The sequence below is a fragment of the Drosophila suzukii genome, chromosome 3 (genome assembly GCF_043229965.1).
Source record: "Drosophila suzukii chromosome 3, CBGP_Dsuzu_IsoJpt1.0, whole genome shotgun sequence".
NCBI lineage: Eukaryota > Metazoa > Arthropoda > Insecta > Diptera > Drosophilidae > Drosophila > Drosophila suzukii.
This window is the reverse complement of record NC_092082.1, coordinates 75,568,342-75,586,193: the sequence shown is the minus strand read 5'-3', so window position 1 is coordinate 75,586,193 and position 17,852 is coordinate 75,568,342. Positions and strand designations below refer to the sequence as shown.

The window sequence follows — 17,852 nt, the reverse complement described above, 5'->3', positions numbered from 1 at the left end:
GGCGTGACTAGCTAATGAATTTCATCCATTAACGCAGCCCTAATTATTGGGTAGTGTCAGGAAATAATAACTAAAGGCCGAAAGAAAAGTTCTTACAAGAAAATAACTTTTTGAAGATTTTGTTTTATAACATTTATTTAATTATATTATTCCATTGGAATAGTTTTTGGCGCACTGTTTCTGGTACTTATCTTTAACTTAATTCTATTGAATATCTTCCGGTACAATATGTAACAGTTCATTGTCTAGCTTATCCTGAGACGAGTCTTGTACATGTCGTAAACAAACATAGTATATTGTTATTTCTATCCCGATGGCCAGAAGGGTTGGCCTGGATAGGTGCGGGATCCCGGGAAGGCGTATTGATTGGGATTCACCACTCGAGCGATATCCGTATAGCTGCGACCGCCTCGCGTTGGGGATTGGTAATATCCCCGGGCCGGGGATCCGGATACGACGACCAGGAAAAGGAGCAGGGCCACCAGGAGGCTTTGGATAATTCCTTGAACTGTCATGACTCGGAAAGAAGTGCTCCGCTTCAAGTACTGAACTGCAATACTGCCGGTGACCAGCCTGTTCATATTTATATGGATATCGGCGGCTGATCGGTTCTTGCCGTTCTCAGACGCTGGCTTATCAATCAGGTTTTGGCACCGACCAAAACCCCAGGAGAATTGCGTTGCCGCTCACGTAGATCTCGTCGCTTTGTATGATATGGTTTTTTATGATCACTTTGTTTTCTCAATATTTACTGACACGGTGCCCGCGCCAAGTCATTCACACCGCAACCCGTTATGCCGTGAGTGGGCATATATAGCTTATAGGTACATATGGCACCTGATCTTGACTCTAATCGCGTGGTGAATGATTTGGCTCTATTAGTACGACCTGGCACAGCCTCTCATCATAAATGCTCGAACTCGTACGTATTTAAATTGTAATTAGCGACTCTGACGGATTGAAGTAATGACGTAGGTGCGCCATCTGAGGCGATGTATTAGCAAATTCTTGCATAAACAATTGCCATGTTCGGTGCAAACAGTTGTCACTGACTTAGGCCGAAGTCTTCCTTCCTGTATATTAGCTGCGATCTGGTTTCTGGTTCCACTTCCTCAATGGCAATCGGTGTACAAGGGGAAGTCCTAGGCGACCAACTGCATCAACAACTGAATCACTTGGCCTGAATCACGCGCAAGTACCTCTATAAGATCGTAAAGTGGCTATATATACCACACTTGTGAGCCCTGATGAGTTCAGTCAGATGATGGCCTGGGTAATTATCAGATCAACCGAAAATTTCTGGTAACTGTTTCTGTTAAGCAAATTCTCAAGCCTATTAAAAGTTTTAAATTTAAGTATCACTTCCGGAAGTTCTTAAGAATTTTAAAGTGAAGTAATAATATCCCTATTAAACTTATGGAAATGATTTTGTGATTCACTGACACATCTCCCAAGAAAATTTTTATTGGGGGATATTTAGTCAATGATTGGCTTATGGGTTTTGTGAAATAGTTGTTTGATGCATCATTTTACCTAGCAACATAAAATTGCATCGAATGCGTGATCAAAATTATAACAAATATTTTTGTACTTTACCAGGAATGACAAAAGTAATTCACCATTTAAATTAACTTTTTGTATTATATATAACTATGTCGTTCCTTCTAAAATTCTAAGTCAATAACTTCTTAATTTAATTGCAGGTATACATTTTTTCATGTCCCTCACATACATACCAAATTTTTTGAGTTTGTAATGAAAACATTCTCTGCGAATAATAAATATTCTGAGGAATTCCCCACAAGTTATCACTTGGTAAAAGTTCTCAGTCAGGGACCTTACCCCACTATCCCAATAACCGGGAGATCGGAGTAATCCCCATATGTTGGTTTCCCTTAAGTAGTGTCGCGCCTCCATTTGATTAAAATTTATATCACGTCGCAGCGATCCACTACACGCGTCCGCTCCGTAAATGCGGGCCAGTGATCATAAATCTTTTGATCGTAGATTAATATACACGTATACAAGTAGCGGATTGATATAGCTTAAAATAATTAAACCACTTGTTGATAGATGTAACTTTCGCTGAGTTTATTTTAATGTTTAATACTGCTGACAATGTGATTTTAGATAAGTAAGGGCTCAACCCCAGAGAGCCGAAAACTTAGTATGTGGAAGGAACTTACTACCTCCAGGACCCACATAGGGAGCGGGGTTAATGACCCTCGCAATTTGCGAATAGGTACGCCCTTGACGGTTTCCTGATGGCTTTCGTCTGCCGTTTGAGTGAGAGTACGACGAGTACGAAGGGTAATTTGGATAGTTATAGCCGTATCCTCCAGCATAGTCTCCATAGCCATAGTTCCCGTAGCCGTAATTTCCATAGCCATTATACCCATAGTTTTGAACTCCACCATATTCATTATTTCCATAGTTTTGAACTGCACCATATCCTTTTCCCGACTTCCAGGATTTGAAGAATAGAGCACCAGTCCAATCCAGACAGCAGGTAATCAGCAAAATGATGATTGTCAAATAGGAATTCCAGGCTCTCATCTTGCTTCTATTTGGAATTACTTTTAGTTCTGGCCGTATATCTACGCAGTTCTCCTCTATTTATACCCTGGGGAATGGAGTTGGGCAGCCATGGTGACACATTGTGGTCTAGCTCATTTGAATGGTTTCTTTTTTACGCCTTTTTTGTATTCCCATAAAAACGGTCGGGATCTCTGGAAGATTAGCTCGGACAACGGGCAAGTGGCGACTCAATGCATTATGCTGGATTTATTATAGCAGACGGATTGGCACGATCAGCATGCGGAGCACGCGCCACTCACTGGAAGACTGAGCAATAACAGACGGTCAGTGGTCAGTATACATCGGACATCCCATCCCCATCCATCCCCATAAAGACATAAACTTCCAACATGCTGCGACTTTATTTTTATCTAAACCCAAATTTAGCAAGTTTAAATTCTATTATACATATTCCATTATATAATATACAATATCCAAATAACAAATTATCATAATAAAGTAATTCGGAATGTAAATTTTATACGACTAGAAAAAAGCACCAAGAATGATTGAAAACTTTAAATGATCATTCTTTCCTTACTCTTTATGAATTATTCAGTATATAATGAAGCTTTTTTCATAAGTCTTATTTAATATTTTATACAATGTACAGACATAGCTGTCGTATTATATTTATATTTGTGGTCCGAGAGTTTAGGCTAATAAACGTCTTTGTTTACCTTTCGTTTGAGGATGATCGTGATGATCGCTTTGAGACCTCTGTTAGAGAGCCCATCAGATCTCTCAAGCAAAGGTTACTCATCTTAATCATTCTCTCACCGATCGCCGGACAGGTTTTCAATGCTTATTCAAGCATCACGATTATCGCATAGGAGGAGCGAAAAAATTCCCACCACAGTTAGAATCCGCCTCTCGCGTTGATCACTGCTCGATCATGCCGCGATCTTCACCAGCTTGGATTACCGTCCAGGCTTGCCTCGCTTGGCTCTTCACTTTCATCTCGATCCGCTCGTGCCTCGGACAGTTTGCAGTTTCCTCACCCGGAGGAGCAGTAGCCTCTGCCGGAGGTGTAACCGTGGTGGCGCAGCTGCCCGAATTCGGAGTAGTCAATGGACTCCTCATTGCCATGCAAAACAACAACCGCTTTGGCCAACAGCAGCAATTTGAAAGACTGCAGCAAGGGAGACCTGGAAGGGGTAATAACCGGAGGGGAATGGGAATGCCCAAGCCAGGATTTGGACCACCCAATCGACAGCAAGCGCCTCCTGGTTGGCCTCCAGGCTGGCAGTGGGGGCCTAGCGACAATCAGAATCAACAAGGCTGGGATCAATCAGGCCTCGGACCAGGCTGGAATGGAGGAGGAGGTGGACCAGGATGGAACGGAGGAGGACCAGGATGGAACCGTGGAGGTGGCAGAGGACCACCCCCAAGGCCTGGTTGGAACGGCGGAGGACCACCACCAAGGCCTGGTTGGAACGGAGGAGGACCACCACCAAGGCCTGGTTGGAATGGCGAAGGTGGACCACCTCCACCAGGACCTGACTGGAATGACGAAGGTGGACCACCACCACCACCTCCACCAAGACCGGACTGGGAAGGCAGACCAGGATGGAATGGAGGACCTCCGCCAGAATGGAACAACAATCAACGCTTTCCCGATCAGACGGATCCAAACGATCCCAATACAAATTGGAACGATGATAAAGATGGGGCTAATACCACTCCCACAACACCAATCCTACCCACTACCCCAAAACCAATTTCTCCCACTGTCCAAACAACGACATCCAGGCCAGCGGAAACTCATCCCACTTACCAGCCACGTCCACCCACGCAGCCAACTAAGGACACCCTGATCATAGGAACCAATCGACCGCCGCTGTTGCCGCCCCAGAATCCGGATCCACCATCGCCGCTATATCCAACTTGGCCCTTACCTCAGCCGTCGCCGTCGCCAAATCATTCAATCGAGGCCTCTGAAGAGCGTCCCATCGTATTTCCCAGTTCCAGTAAATATATTCGTTCCCCCAGTCAGGAGGAAGTTCCTTCGACACCCATCGATGTGAGACGAAGATGATACTCGGCGAGGGTCTCCCCCGATTCCCACTTATTGTATATATGCATAGACCATTCTGTAATTGACGCACTCAAGATCGCTTTTGCTGAACACTCCAAAACCGGTTCTCAAAGCTCGTTGTTGAAAATCACGAAATTTTAATAAATAAATTTAAACAAACAACAGATAATTGGATGGAAACGGGGGACTCGACAGATGAACGCTAGTAACCCCGCTGCTTGTAGCCGCCTCCATAAGGATCCGGCGTCTTGTGAGGATAGTAGGCAGTGGAAGGAACAGTGGATTGGGAGTAAGAGCCAGGCTGCGGAGGTGGATAGTAGGCGGTGGGCGGATGCACTGGACGAGGTGGTGGATAGTATCCATAGCCAGCTGGATGTGTCTGCTGGTAGCCCCCATAGGCATGGCCTCCTCCATAGTGATAGTCGTAGCCCTGTTCGTAGCCCTCTTGGATAAGTGGACCTGGTCCAGGATACGGACGCGGGTAACCTCCTGCTGGCAGTGGCCTTCCTGGTGAATAATAGGTCGGCTGATCATCCAACGCGTCCAAAAAGACCTGCGCGATTTTATCGAATGTGGGTCGACAGTGGGCCAAACTGGCCAGGATTAGCACTAGAATCACAGCCAACAACTGCATCTCGGAGTATTTAGATTTATTTTGCTTTGTGGTCCAAGTTCCCTTCCAGCTTTTATAGCCAGCTGCACATGGCGATAAGAAAGATGAATGGAATCACGTAGAAGAACCTTGACTACTGGAACAAATGCTATATGTATATATAACACTAATCTATGGAACTGGTAAACAAGGTTGTCTGAGAAAGCTTTCGTTCTCTATATAAAAAGAAGATCATAATTATCATCTATGTTGGGATGGGTTTAAATTTATTTGGGAAATCCCCACAAACTCATTTCGTCTTTACTTGGCATTTTTTTTATAGTCACAAACTTAAATCGAGCACTGGGAAAAATTTTATTTTTCCTTACAAAAGAATATGATTTATAATGCTTTATTAAATAATTCCGACATTTGATAAAGGATTTGTTTGGATGTACTACAATACATAAATCATGTATGATACATGACATTGTTCGCTGAAATTAACTGTTAGCAGCCACAATATTTTTCGCAGTGTGAGCTGTCTCATTCAATTTACGGAAAATATAACTCAATGAGACTGGAACCACCTATCTGGCCAATGAGCCCCTGATGATAACCCCAAAAATAGACACTCAGCTAAGCTCTTATGGCATCTCATCTCACCATCAAATACACGAGCCGAGAGCTTCGGAGCCTTAGTATACCTACAGACGCCATGGGAAACAGGAGGGGAATCGCATACGCCCCACTGGCCCTCATCTTGATCGCCTCCATTCAGGGCTCGGAGTTCAGCCGGGACGAAAGTCAGGAGGACCAAAGGACGGAATTCAACCTAGCCTCCACTTTGACGGGTGGCATCTCCAGCAGTCGCCACCGCCAGCGGGCCAATCTCAATTCGCCCCTCTATCCGGGTCTAACTCAGCTAGGAGGGGATTACGGTGCGGGAGCAGGAGCCACTGGATCCATTGATGATGCCCATGACCATGAGCAGGGCGGCTCTGGCGTCCGAGTGGCCAGTACGAACTCTATTGTTTTCCCCGGCAAACAGTCACCCAATCCGGCACTAACAATTACAGGAGGTCACCAGTTTCCGGCATACCCGCCTCCAGGATTTCCAGGCCAACAGGCTCCAGTTCCGTATCCATCTGCAGGAGGGTCTTCTTCAGGTGGTTTTCAAAGTACAGGTAAGATTTTCAACATAAAATCAATTAAAATATTTAATTTTACTGATCTTCGTTGATTAAGGACCGTAAACTCCCAAAATTGATTACAGAAACTTCCAGATATTTTAACAAAGTTGGAAAGATTGGTGAATAATGTTTTAAACTTTTCTAAGTTTAATATATTTTAAAATTAAATTGCCTCTGTATGTTCTTGTTCCCGCTTTTTAGGAGCTGGTGGTGCTCCTGGTTATCCTGCCGCGGGTGCAGTTCCGGTTCAGTATCCCACTGGAGTTCCTGGCTACTTTCCAGGATCTGGCGCCTATCCCGGCTATCCTTATCCAGGGGTGTACTTGCAACAGTACCCAGGCTATCCCCAACCATCTCAGTTTCCGGCCTATGGAGTGGTGCCTGGTGCAGTTGCCCAGCCAGGAGTTCCTGGGGTACAAGGAGTAGCTGGAGTTCCGGGCGTTCCTGGAGTACAAGGAGTTGCAGGAGTCCCCGGAGTAGGTGGTTCCGGTCCTGCCACTAGCAGCCAAAACTTCCATCGCTATCCGGATCACAACGCCGCCGATCGCAACCACTGGGATCACCACTTCTCCATGAACACCGAGTACAAGGAGGATGGAGTCCACAAGGGGCCCTTTGGAGTGCTCAACAACCACAATGCCTTCGGCTATGGCAGTGGCTATGGGGGTGGCTACAACGGCGCCTTCAACTCGCCGGCCTACTGAAGCTGGACGGGATTACGCGTGGACCGAGGTGGTGGTGGTGAGGCGTGAAGTAATCCGAGTCGTAGTCATAAGTTGGCGGCTCCCTCTTTGGCCAGGGACAGCTGTCTCCGCCTATCCTTTTGGGTGTTTGCCCTGTGAAATAAACTTGATTTCTGCACACCCAACCAAGATAATTAGCAATGCTGGCCAGTTACCAGTTGCACCTTGAACCGGAAAAAATAAAGCACATGCATTCGGCTCCCATACAGACTGATAACCTTACGCATACACATCTTATTCCTATTCTTATTCTTGTTCCTATTCCTATTCTTTTCTCCGGCGAGGACACAATTGAAGGGGACAGGAGCTACCTGGCTGACTGGCAGGCAGCCGAAAAAAAGGAACACACAAAGGCACAGGACTTCTAGACGAGCCAAAGGTGGTAGGAAATCAGAGGCAGAGGAAGACCGATTGGTACCTTTTCGGTTTCGGGGCCAACTGCAGCGACATAAATCGGCTGGGATTCGGTGTGCAGCCGATTTGCTGCCTGAACGGCAAAAGGAAACCCATTTTAAGGACGACGTCTTGATGTCTTGCGGCGCATGCGCAGCCTGCCGCGCAAATCCTTAACAAATTTTTGGCGCTAAAATGACAGAAGAGCGCGCCAAAAGCAAGGAACCGCAGGAAACTCAAACCCGAATCAGGAGTATACAGACAAACGCACTCACACTCGTGGACTGTGAATGATTTGGGCGGATGATATCGGTTGGTTTTACCTGTAGCAAATCGAACAGATTCCAGACAGGGTTTGATGTCCTTAGGTCATCAGCTATCAGCTGTTCGTAGATGAGCGTAAAAAAGAATACAATTTCAGCTGAGACGAGATCAAAACAATAGACGGGGATGGGGGGACTCGGTATACTCATTCCAAACTGGTCTGGATTTTAAAGATTTTTCCCAATAACCTTTGACCTCCAATGGTTTATGGACTCATCGCTGTAATTAACGATTTAGGGGAAATATGTATCTATATTTTATGTTGAATGAAGCAGAAAACTATAGTTTAATATGGAATCAATACAAGATAAGTTATAAAATAAAGATGTTTTTTAAATTTACGTGTGAATAAGTCCGCTTATTAATGTATTTTAGAGACTTGTAGAATTTTTAGTTTATTTGTAAAAATTATAAAAATTAAAAAAAACGAAAGGAATTAGAGAAAATATAAATATGTACAGTCTGGCAAAGAGTAGAGGACGAAATATTGACACTCACACATGGATTAAATATTTTATGGAAGCTTTCAGCATATCATATTGTTTTCTGTGGAATAAAAAGTTAAGTACAAATTAATAATTGCAGATTTATTATACATATTTAACTCTTCAAAGGTATACCACTCCAAATTTTGTCCACAATCCCCTTTTTCAAATTAAAAATTGTAACTATTTTTGAACGGACGTAAAAATGTTTATTGGTATTCTCTGGGCAAAAACGATACATACATAACACTGAGTACATACATAACTAGTTACTGGAACAATGCAACGTTATCAACATTCATGGAGGTGGAGAGAGGAAGTGAGTTGAGGAGGGGCGGGATGGAATTGGATGGTTTGCGTCCTCCGAGGGGCAGCGATATGAGGAGGGGAGTCCATGAACGGCTTAACAAATAACAGCATTAATAACGACTTCAGGAACAGATGCACATGGCACACACAGTACGAGGGTTGATCGCGGCGCATTTCCAGGTTGTACAGGACACACGTGCCTTTGTTAGTCGTTTCATATCCTTGCGCTTGTGTATCTGTGTTGAATAAGTTACTTGGCGATCCATGTCTGCTTTGGTGGCTTACGAGTTAGGTTTATTTAATGCTGGCATCTCTTAAAACTAGCGTATATATTAGAACATGAATCGTTTTGCGATCGGGCTACATGTTGAGGATGTGGGTGTTAGAGATAATTTCGCTTTTCCTGTTTAGATTGATAGTATGTGGGTACGTATGCGGTATGTGAAAACTAAACAATAATACATGGCAAAAGAAACAAAAAGCACTCTTAACACAATATTTATGCAAAAACATGTCAATAATGCAAAGGTCACAATAATAATTAAAATATAATAAAATTTGAGGACATGGTGGGGACCAGGGACTTGGGACTAGGGGCTAGGGGCTAGGGGCTAGGGGCTAGGGGCTAAGATCAGGGGCTGAGTTTTCGATTAAGGCGGGGATCCGCTGTTCGTCTTATCCTATTTGAGCCGGGACCGGGTTGCTATGGGGACTGCAGCGTCTTAGAGCCTAAGTGAAGCGTAACATTTTGCAGCTCGTAGTGAATTTGGCTAAACTTTGATGCTGTCCTACGACAGATTGCTTTCGTTCAGGTCGAGATTGCTCTGGAAGAGCTCCTGGTTCGTCAGCAGGGGCACTTTGGCCACCTCGTGGAATATCTTGTGCGAGTACTTATTCCGTATCGTCTTGATGGTGGCCCGTGGCTTGCGATGTAGGCCTGCATTAAGCACGGGCACAATCTCAGCGAAATCCGCCAACTGGTAGCCGGTGTAGTAGACGAGCGTCGAGCTCCATGTCTGCTTGTCCAGCTGTCCCGGACCGCCATGCATGCGCAGAGCCATGAACAAGGCGGCGGAGGCCATCTGCGAGTCGCTGAACGCAATGGTGGCATAGTCCATTAGCGACAACTCCAGGATGTAACGAGCCAGGGTCAGTGTGGGCATGGGCACCTTAGCGCATCGGGCGTAGCGGCGCAGAAAGCGGTAGGACAGAGGGATGCCCAGATCGTAGTTTATGACCCGTAGTGTCTCCCGCTCCATCCGCACCAGCTCGTCGTGGTTGTAGGCCCCATCGCAAATGTACAGGAAGTCCTCGATTAGGGGCGGCTGCCGTTCGTCGTACTTGCAGGCAATGAAGAAGGCAGCGGCGCCCAGGAGCTGCAGCTTCTCCTTGTTGATCACCTCGCGGCAGAGGTACAGATCGACGATTTTCACCGCCAGGTACAGAGTCTCGTGGTTCAGCTCGAACGTCTCCTGCACCTCCACCATCCAGTCGACCAGTAGGGTGCGCATCCAGGTGGTAAGGTGGATCTGCCTTGGCATGTAGTCGGCGATGGGGAACTCAGGTTCGCGCACTTTTAGGTAGTTAAATATGTCCATGGCGTAGTGTGAGACCTGGAAAGGATCGTCCCAGTTCTTGCGGTCGAAGTCTTCCACATCCTCAGGCACCGGCAGAATGGGTACCACCTGGCTGGGAGCAGTCTCTGGCAGTGTTAGCAACAGCGGCTGCGGCTGCTGTTCAGTCTTTTGCTGTAACTTTGCGGAGCGACGACGCGCGGCCTCAAAATTACCAGACAGTCGCATGGAATCACAGCTGGACACGTCCTCCAGGGCGGACATGTACAGGCTGTCCTCAGTCTTGTTAAAGTCATTGGAGATCCGGCGCACTGGCTTGATGGCGGCCATCTGGGGAGCGGCCAGATTGTGCATGGGCGGCAGCAACACCGGAATCTGCATGGGATTTGGCATGGCGGGTAACTGAACCTCACCCAAAACCGTCTTCTTCCCGGCGGGCACTGCCTTGGGACGCGGCTTGGGCCTGGCCAGCGCCTCTTCAATCTTGTCCAGCACCTTGTGACAGTTCTCTACCGAATCGTCCACTTTGCTGGAGGCGCGCGTTGCCATCTTGCTGGCGGCAAAGACATTCACACCGAGATTATCCTGTTTCTTAGCATCCAGCAGGGCCTGCAGCTGCTGGGCCGTTGGCTTTTTGCCCACAGCGGACTGCTCCTCATCCTGTCCCGGATGCAGTGTCATGATCTTAACGTTGTTGGTCAGGTTACCCAGCGCCGAGCGCTTGATTTTGTCATTTTTGATGGGGCTGTGATCGGCCTTGCGTTTGGCGCGCGTCTGCATGTTTTCGGCATTGGGGTCGATGTTCCCCGTGGCGGCGGCCCGTCGGTTCAGGCCCTTCCTGGTGGCAGCGCCCAGGGCCAGGAGCGGATTCCCCGCCCCGCCGCCCGCCTGCTGCATCTGATGATGCCCGCCGACGATGGCCGCGCGCGTTGTTGCCTTTGTGGGCGCCATTTTGAATGCCTAAATGCCTGTTTGTGTGTGAGCGCACTCGCCGTTTGTTGTTCTTGTTCGCGCGAGTGTGCGGCGGCTCAAGTCCTCCTCCACTTGGTGTCTATCTGATCCTCGCTGGCGGCGTCCTAGCTGTGTTGGTATGTGCGCGGATACAACTCGATTCGTAGGCTACTGCTGATATTCGTAGCGTAGTCACACAAACTCACAATTCTATTCCGGCTGGAGTTTTGTGGAGTTATGGAGTTATGGCGCTCGGCCGGAGAGATTTTGAGCACTGAGAAAAAATTGAAAAAACACCGCCAGATGCCCAGCGATAGATGCATTTGCGATAGTCAGTGTGACCGTGGCGCGGCGTTTGATTGTGCAGCGGAAATCGACCGAAATGCAGCTCTGGGGGATGCGAAAATATTGGGGGTGGCCTACCAGAGAGCGGTTTATTTTAAAATGTCTTTTGAAATAGCCGTTTCTAGAATTTTGACGTAAATATTTATCTTACAATACCTATTTGATATGCCTTGCTTGATTCTTGATTGTATACAAACATCCTCCAATTGTATCTACAGTCATTACATTTTAGAATTTTTCTAGATTTCAGTGATACAATAAAGGTTTTCAGACCCGCAAATAATATATTTAGGTGCAGAAAGAAAGTAATGGACTTTACCCAGTATCATCATTACCGAAAGACTTTTTAGAACTTGTACTGCCCTCTTTTATTGCTGCGGAAAAAATAGAACACCACGTTTTACACACAACTGTTTATTTAATTGTTAAACAAAATATATATATATACGTTTGCATGTATCAGTTGTAAAACTAATGATTATATATAGGCATAATTAATATTAGATTTTATTCAGTTTTTTGTTGCTTCAGCCAAACGTGGGTTTCTTAAAACTCATTCAAGTATGTATAGGTCTTGCTATGGGTTTATCGAAGAGATATATCTTTATATGCATGCGTAGATCTAACAGTAATTGATGGCCTGCCCCAAAGGCATGACAAGTTTAAGGTGATTTTTGTTTTTTTTCCATTTCTGGGGGAAACGCTTACGCAGACAATCACACATATTCGTACAGACGCACTAAATCACAACTTAAAATTAGTGATAGGAGAAATGTACATTTGCGCAAATTAAACACAATTACAGCATAATTAAGAGTATGATGCGTGGGAGAAAACAAAAAGTATAAATTAATTACAGTAAGCTGCTCGGTCTGGAGAGTCTAATATAGGGGGACACATAGCGGGGATCGGAAAAGGTTCATTCATTCAACTTTTCATTATACTTACAGCTGCGAGTTTTTATAAATTAAGTATACTAAAAATATGATACAAATTTCTTTTGCTCTCATTTTCTTTATCGAATAAAAACAAGTGTTCGAACAACAAAAAGTTAAATAAAAACAAAGACAATGATGTAAAAAACTATTTCAAAAGGGCGAGGGCGGGGGTCGGGGCTAGTTGTGTTGCCTTGCAAGCGATCTTGTTTCGGCCGTCGACATTTACGAATCTCATAAGTTTTGCAAGAATGATAGTAATTTCGTTTCGTAATTTTTATTCGATTCCAGATTACGCAACGAATGCCGCTCCTCGGGGAACAGATGCACCTCGTACGGCTTGTTAGCCTTGTTCAGGGCACTGATCAGCCGGGAGGTGTGGCAGAAGTGCACGTTTTCGTCGATTAGACCGTGGATGAGCAGCAGGCGCTTGTCCCTGGACGGAATAAAAATGGTAATAATTAAATTACGTCACAATTTAAATGTCTCTCTTATACTCACTCTTCGGGAAACGAGTTTACGTATTCGAGCACTGATCCGGCCGAGTAACCGGCCTCGTTATTTTGTGGCAGATCCATGTACCGCTCCGTGTAGCCCGTGTCGTAATACTCCCAGTTAGTGACCGGCGCCCCGGCAATGGCCACTTTGAAGATTTTCGGATATTGAACCAGGCCCATTAGGCTCAGATAGCCACCTGCAAGAATGACAATCATATTTATATTATAACATTAAAAAATGTGGGAAGAAAATTACTTAAATTTAAATGCAACTTTCTGAAATATCACTAAAACCCAGACATTTCAAGTTCTTAACAGATAAGGATTTAGTATTCTATATATCTTGTTGCCAGTTCAGAATGACTTGCGCGTTGATTAGATTAGAGAATATGCAGTATACTTCCCTCTACTATCTACTAATTGTAAATCTACCATCAACGAAGACCATTTCTGTAGCTCTATTATCATAGGATGTTAGCTGGTATAACTTACCGTAAGACCATCCATGAATAGCCACGCGATCCATGTCAATGTAGCCCAGCTGGTCGGCCAAGATGCGCAGAGCGTCCACCTGGTCAGTCAGCTCCACCTGACCCATCCTACCGCGGATGTGGCTCTCGAATCTCTTGCCCCGATGCCGGGATCCTCGCGAGTCGATGCAGATGACACAGTATCCCTGGGCGGCAAGCATGTGCATCCGCAATTGATGTTTTCCCTAAGAATTAAAGTCCAAAGAAGCTGTTAGATGAAACGCAACTATTATTATAGCTAGTCAACTTACCTTAAATGTGTTGTTCACGGTCTGCACCTCGGGTCCTCCGTAAACATTGAGCACCGTGGGATACTTGACACGCAGCTCAAAATTGTGCGGCTTGAAGACCATGGCATACACGATATCTCCCGACGGCAGTTGGGGCCGGAAAATTTGTGGACAGTACTGCGGCTCCGGTTTTCCGCCTTCGTTGAGATAGCCAACCAGTGATATCTGAATGCCGTTGACTCCGCCGTTTGAGCATGTCTGATTGACGCGCATCACCTTGCAACTGGGCAGCCGCTGGATGTTGCAATAAACCAGCAGCATTAACTGACATTGCTGTGGGAAAAAAGAAAAGAGGATTACAATTCTTAGTCTTAAAGCTCAAGAACAAGATTTGCTTTATAGTGTAGCATACTTATTTGGGCAATATCAATAACATTTTCTTAGATTTTTAGAATTGTTCATAGCATTCATAATTATCCCATCATACGTACGTCGTCAAATTCCACGAGGTAGGAGTATCCTGGTTCCGTGAGAAGGCGGATGTGCTCGGGCCGCTCCAGGCTGACAACGTAGAGGTGTTTCTCCAGCGGCGTATCCCGCAGTCCGACAAAGTACACAAGCTTGTTGGCCTTGTCCACCCAGAGACTCCTGGCCAGCACCTCCCACTCTCCACTGGTCAAGGCCACCTTGTTGAGGATGCGCGGTTGCAGAGCCGACTGTTCCACGAAACTAGGCTGGGCAGCAGCCGATCCAACGTCTGCCTGGCCATTTGCTTGGTTCAACAACAAGCTGGCGGTGACCAAATAAAGGTGCCGGAAACCAGTCTCTTCAGATGCCCACAGGAAGGTGACGCTCGTTTCCGTAAGCTCCAGGAAGTGAAGCATGTCGTGCACATTGATCCAGCTCTCCGAACGTTCCGTGTATATAACCTGCAGTGGTGTGATTGTGCGACTACACAGGCTGCGCCAGCTGTGGTCGCCTATGGAGTCGGTAGGCGTGGATACCTGACTGCTGTAGGACTCGCAGAAGTTATCCAGCGGTATTAGGACTACATCCAAACGCTGTTGCTTCCGATCAAGTCCCTGCACCCATACGCTGGCAAGAGAAAAGAAATCATATGTTAATAAATAGGGTCCCCATAGAATATACTCACTATTTAGCATCCGGAGTCCAGCCCACACGCACAATATACTCAAGCCAGCTGAAAACGGCCAACAGGGAGTACGGCAGATCCTTGATGGCAATTTCACTGACTTGCAGTGCCTCGTTCAGTACGAATTGGACGAGTTTGAGCTTTGACTTGGCATTGGGGCTACCGGTGCGTGGAAAGCGGTACTCATCCACCCTGCCGTGCACGGCCGTCGACGAGGGAAACGTGTACACTGAGACCTCCGATTCATCCACCTCCTCGTAGACAATGCGATAGATGCCGTCATTGGAATGTGGCTGCCACCAGAAACCCTGGTAACGACTAAACTCCTCCTGCATCACGTAAGAGGGCACGCCGGCGCTCAGGGCATCGTCCACATATGAGTGGCGCCCGTTGGACGTGGAGGTGAGACGCTTTTCGTGCCCGCTCAGCGTGTGGGTGACGAACAGGTCGCAGTCACTGATGTACGCTATCATGTCGGAGTTCTGTGGACAAATTTGAGGATCCAGAGCCGTCCATTGCGGGCAGGTGCGTAGCTGCGTGGGAAACAGCAGTCCAGACTGTCGATAGAGAAACCAACGATAAACAATTGTATTACATTAACATTGCAATCTAAAATCACATTCTCTGAAAGTTTAATTCTAATAGTAACACTCACATTGTATCCTGTGTCCAGACATTGGTACAGGTCGTTAAAGCAGGGAAACACTAGCTTTCCCGAGGGCTTGTGCAATTCGTAGCAGGTGATGCCCCAGGTGGAGAGGCGTTTCCGCTCCTGCAATAGCTGGAACTCCCGGGCATAGGGACTGGCCGTTCCACTGCCGCCGCTGCCTCCACTACTTTGAATGGGCTGCTGTAACAATGGACTCCACGGGAGTCTGTAAAATATATCTTTAGTTCTGGGACTATACTTCATTAAAATATAAACTCACCTAGGCCTGAGCAGGGAATTGAAGAGAAAGGCCGTCTGCTGGCTGCTGCTGGTGGGGGATCCGGCACTCAAAGTGGGACTCCCAGCAACCGATTCACTCGCCTCCAGGCGCTGCACCAAAAGCTGCTGCTCCTCCGTCTGCAGCAGATTAATGTCCGCAAAGAGCAGAGTGGTCTCCCAGCCCTGTGGCGGAGTGCCCAGGAAGTAGCACCTGGCACGACCATCAGACAGGTGGCGGAACTGCACATTGGTGGGCACCATGGAGGACAGGTTGCACATCTTTTTGCGCATCTCCTGCACCACCATCTTGTTCTCGGCCCAACTCTTATTGGGCGTGGGCGCGGCAAAGTGCCCGTCGTAATCCACTGCATCGTCCTCGTCCTCCTCGCAATCGTCGCACTCATCGTCGCCCTCGTCCGCATCCAGGCCGTGGGGCGGGGTGCCGCTGGTGGGTGAGCTAAGGTGGTTTGTGATCACAGAGGCGGCTGCCACCACCACCTCGGTGGTTGTGGCCGTGGCCGCCGCAGCAGCTGCTTGAATGGGTGAGGTGATCGAGTTGAGTGCACTGCCTATGGAGGAGTACAGGGCATTGGCCGTGGTGCCCAGCGAGCCCATGCTGGTCAAACTGGCTATAGAGTGGGTTGATCCCGGGGTGCTGGCGGCGCTCTGGCTGCTGCGGTCCATGAGCATATTGGAGCTGGTGCCTCCGGCCACGCTCACCGCTGTGGAGACGCGGGCCGTAAATCCGTCCAGGAGATTCACAAAGGATGTGGCTGCCGCATTGGTGATGCTGTGGCTGCGGTGGTGGCCACCGCCTCCACTATTGTTGTTATTCCTGCCCAGCTGCGATGCTGCTCCTGCATCCTGCTCTAGGCCCATCAAGGTGGTATTTGCATTAGGGCCTCCACTGAGATTTACGCTGAGCGGTGGACTGGGCGAGGAGGCCAGGCGATTCCTCTGCTGCTGCTGTTGGTTCGACTGATTAAGCTGGGTCCTGCTCTCCATGGTGGATTTCTAAGAGCTGACCCAATTCGGCAGCGAATCCAATCCAAACCACGTACACACACAAAGTTTTGATGCCCCAAAATGTACTCGATGTACTCACACACACACTGGCACTCTCGCTGGAGCACACAAGCACACACACACACACCCACTCTCTACCACTCACGCACACACACACAGGCGGCCCTGTTGTGCTGGTTTGTTATTGTTATTTCGCTTTGCATTTGCCGTGCAATCCACCGATTTTTAAACAATTCTCGCTGCACTCTGTGGCCTGATGTTGTCCGCTCTGGTATTTTCCACGCTCATCGCTCTGGGTCTTCGTCTCTTCTTTTTGTTGCTGCTGGCTGCCCTTGTTCTTGTAGTTGTTGTCGTTTTTGCTGCTGCTGTCGCTGTCGTTGTTGTTTTTCTTGTGCGAATTGTAAAAAGTGAAAGTCGCACCGTGCGGCTAATATACAAACGAAATGCCAATCTGTGCTTTCTGTGTGCCCTGTGTTCCGCTGTGCCAGCTAGGGGGCAATTTCAAACCGAATTGATTGATCTAATTTTGTTATTCGGAACGGAACTGCAGGTAAATTAAAAGAATGCACGAAAGATATACGATACTAGGTGCCCGTGCGGGATTGACCTGGCGCGGTGCTTTGGTCACACTTTGGCGGGGTAATCGGAGATGGCACGAGCGGCTAAGGATGTGCGAAATTTTGTGGAATCATTGCGGCGATATATCGCATGGGGAAGATATCCATATCCATCCATATCCAAACAGTATGTATTTAATTTAATTTTAATTTATTTAAGAGATTATCAACATATGTTTTTTTGCACGAATTTAGTAAGATAATCTTTATTGAATATTCATTTTAGATATAACTGATTACCGATTATGTTGCAGCTTCCAATAGTGTCCAAGCTAACTTTCAAATGCCTTATATTTATTTGCGGTTTTCCGTTAATTAGATATCCCTAATTTTAATCGTTCTGAAGTTCGTATAAAATTAAAGAAAGTCCGAACCAATTAAATATTTCCCGCCATTTATGAATTTAAGAGGG

General features: G+C 46.8%; 7 protein-coding genes across 8 annotated transcripts; 2 read left to right on the top strand and 5 right to left on the bottom strand.

Moving 5' to 3' along the window:
• Window positions 1-119: 119 nt before the first annotated feature.
• On the bottom strand, window positions 120-572 carry LOC108017303 (uncharacterized). Its single transcript, XM_036818098.3, has one exon. The coding sequence runs from the start codon at window positions 513-515 to the stop codon at window positions 306-308; it is 210 nt and encodes a 69-aa protein (XP_036673993.3). The 5' UTR covers window positions 516-572; the 3' UTR covers window positions 120-305.
• Window positions 573-2,063: 1,491 nt separating this feature from the next.
• On the bottom strand, window positions 2,064-2,905 carry LOC108011504 (chorion protein S15). Its single transcript, XM_017076656.4, has one exon. It carries the CDS (start codon window positions 2,554-2,556, stop codon window positions 2,143-2,145), a length of 414 nt encoding a protein of 137 aa, XP_016932145.4. The 5' UTR covers window positions 2,557-2,905; the 3' UTR covers window positions 2,064-2,142.
• Window positions 2,906-3,386: 481 nt separating this feature from the next.
• Window positions 3,387-4,784, top strand: LOC108016429 (basic salivary proline-rich protein 3). The gene has a single exon (XM_017083080.4). The coding sequence runs from the start codon at window positions 3,473-3,475 to the stop codon at window positions 4,613-4,615; it is 1,143 nt and encodes a 380-aa protein (XP_016938569.4). The 5' UTR covers window positions 3,387-3,472; the 3' UTR covers window positions 4,616-4,784.
• On the bottom strand, window positions 4,733-5,249 carry Srg1 (Sting-regulated gene 1). The gene has a single exon (XM_017084347.4). It carries the CDS (start codon window positions 5,247-5,249, stop codon window positions 4,818-4,820), a length of 432 nt encoding a protein of 143 aa, XP_016939836.4. The 3' UTR covers window positions 4,733-4,817.
• A 650-nt stretch (window positions 5,250-5,899) lies between these two features.
• On the top strand, window positions 5,900-7,365 carry Elal (Elastin-like). 2 transcript variants are annotated; one of them, XM_036818100.3, is made up of 3 exons: window positions 5,900-6,226; window positions 6,287-6,394; window positions 6,602-7,365. In XM_036818100.3, the coding sequence occupies exons 1-3, from the start codon at window positions 5,926-5,928 to the stop codon at window positions 7,102-7,104; spliced, it is 912 nt and encodes a 303-aa protein (XP_036673995.3). In that variant the 5' UTR covers window positions 5,900-5,925; the 3' UTR covers window positions 7,105-7,365. The 2 variants fall into 2 exon arrangements, with proteins under 2 accessions (XP_036673995.3, XP_065722988.2); XM_065866916.2 differs by having other exon boundaries at window positions 5,901-6,394.
• Window positions 7,366-8,926: 1,561 nt separating this feature from the next.
• On the bottom strand, window positions 8,927-11,490 carry CycB3 (cyclin B3). The gene has a single exon (XM_017084349.4). The coding sequence runs from the start codon at window positions 11,177-11,179 to the stop codon at window positions 9,443-9,445; it is 1,737 nt and encodes a 578-aa protein (XP_016939838.3). The 5' UTR covers window positions 11,180-11,490; the 3' UTR covers window positions 8,927-9,442.
• Window positions 11,491-12,518: 1,028 nt separating this feature from the next.
• Window positions 12,519-17,428, bottom strand: LOC108016437 (dipeptidyl peptidase 9). The gene is made up of 8 exons (XM_017083088.4): window positions 15,799-17,428; window positions 15,525-15,744; window positions 14,870-15,426; window positions 14,208-14,811; window positions 13,738-14,049; window positions 13,449-13,671; window positions 12,961-13,153; window positions 12,519-12,895 (listed from the first exon to the last, which is right to left on the bottom strand). The coding sequence occupies exons 1-8, from the start codon at window positions 16,800-16,802 to the stop codon at window positions 12,694-12,696; spliced, it is 3,315 nt and encodes a 1,104-aa protein (XP_016938577.4). The 5' UTR covers window positions 16,803-17,428; the 3' UTR covers window positions 12,519-12,693.
• Window positions 17,429-17,852: the final 424 nt, after the last annotated feature.

Excerpts from the sequence above, each read along its gene's own strand:
- LOC108017303 (XM_036818098.3), bottom strand. The coding sequence starts at position 515 with ATGACAGTTCAAGGAATTATCCAAAGCCTCCTGGTGGCCCTGCTCCTT.
- LOC108011504 (XM_017076656.4), bottom strand. The coding sequence starts at position 2,556 with ATGAGAGCCTGGAATTCCTATTTGACAATCATCATTTTGCTGATTACC.
- LOC108016429 (XM_017083080.4), top strand. The coding sequence starts at position 3,473 with ATGCCGCGATCTTCACCAGCTTGGATTACCGTCCAGGCTTGCCTCGCT.
- Srg1 (XM_017084347.4), bottom strand. The coding sequence starts at position 5,249 with ATGCAGTTGTTGGCTGTGATTCTAGTGCTAATCCTGGCCAGTTTGGCC.
- Elal (XM_065866916.2), top strand. The coding sequence starts at position 5,926 with ATGGGAAACAGGAGGGGAATCGCATACGCCCCACTGGCCCTCATCTTG. Across the intron at positions 6,395-6,601 it reads AGGTGGTTTTCAAAGTACAG|GAGCTGGTGGTGCTCCTGGT; the intron begins GTAAGATTTTCA and ends CCCGCTTTTTAG.
- CycB3 (XM_017084349.4), bottom strand. The coding sequence starts at position 11,179 with ATGGCGCCCACAAAGGCAACAACGCGCGCGGCCATCGTCGGCGGGCAT.
- LOC108016437 (XM_017083088.4), bottom strand. The coding sequence starts at position 16,802 with ATGGAGAGCAGGACCCAGCTTAATCAGTCGAACCAACAGCAGCAGCAG. Across the intron at positions 14,812-14,869 it reads TGGACTCCGGATGCTAAATA|CGTATGGGTGCAGGGACTTG; the intron begins GTGAGTATATTC and ends TTCTCTTGCCAG. Across the intron at positions 13,672-13,737 it reads CCGTGAACAACACATTTAAG|GGAAAACATCAATTGCGGAT; the intron begins GTAAGTTGACTA and ends TTTAATTCTTAG.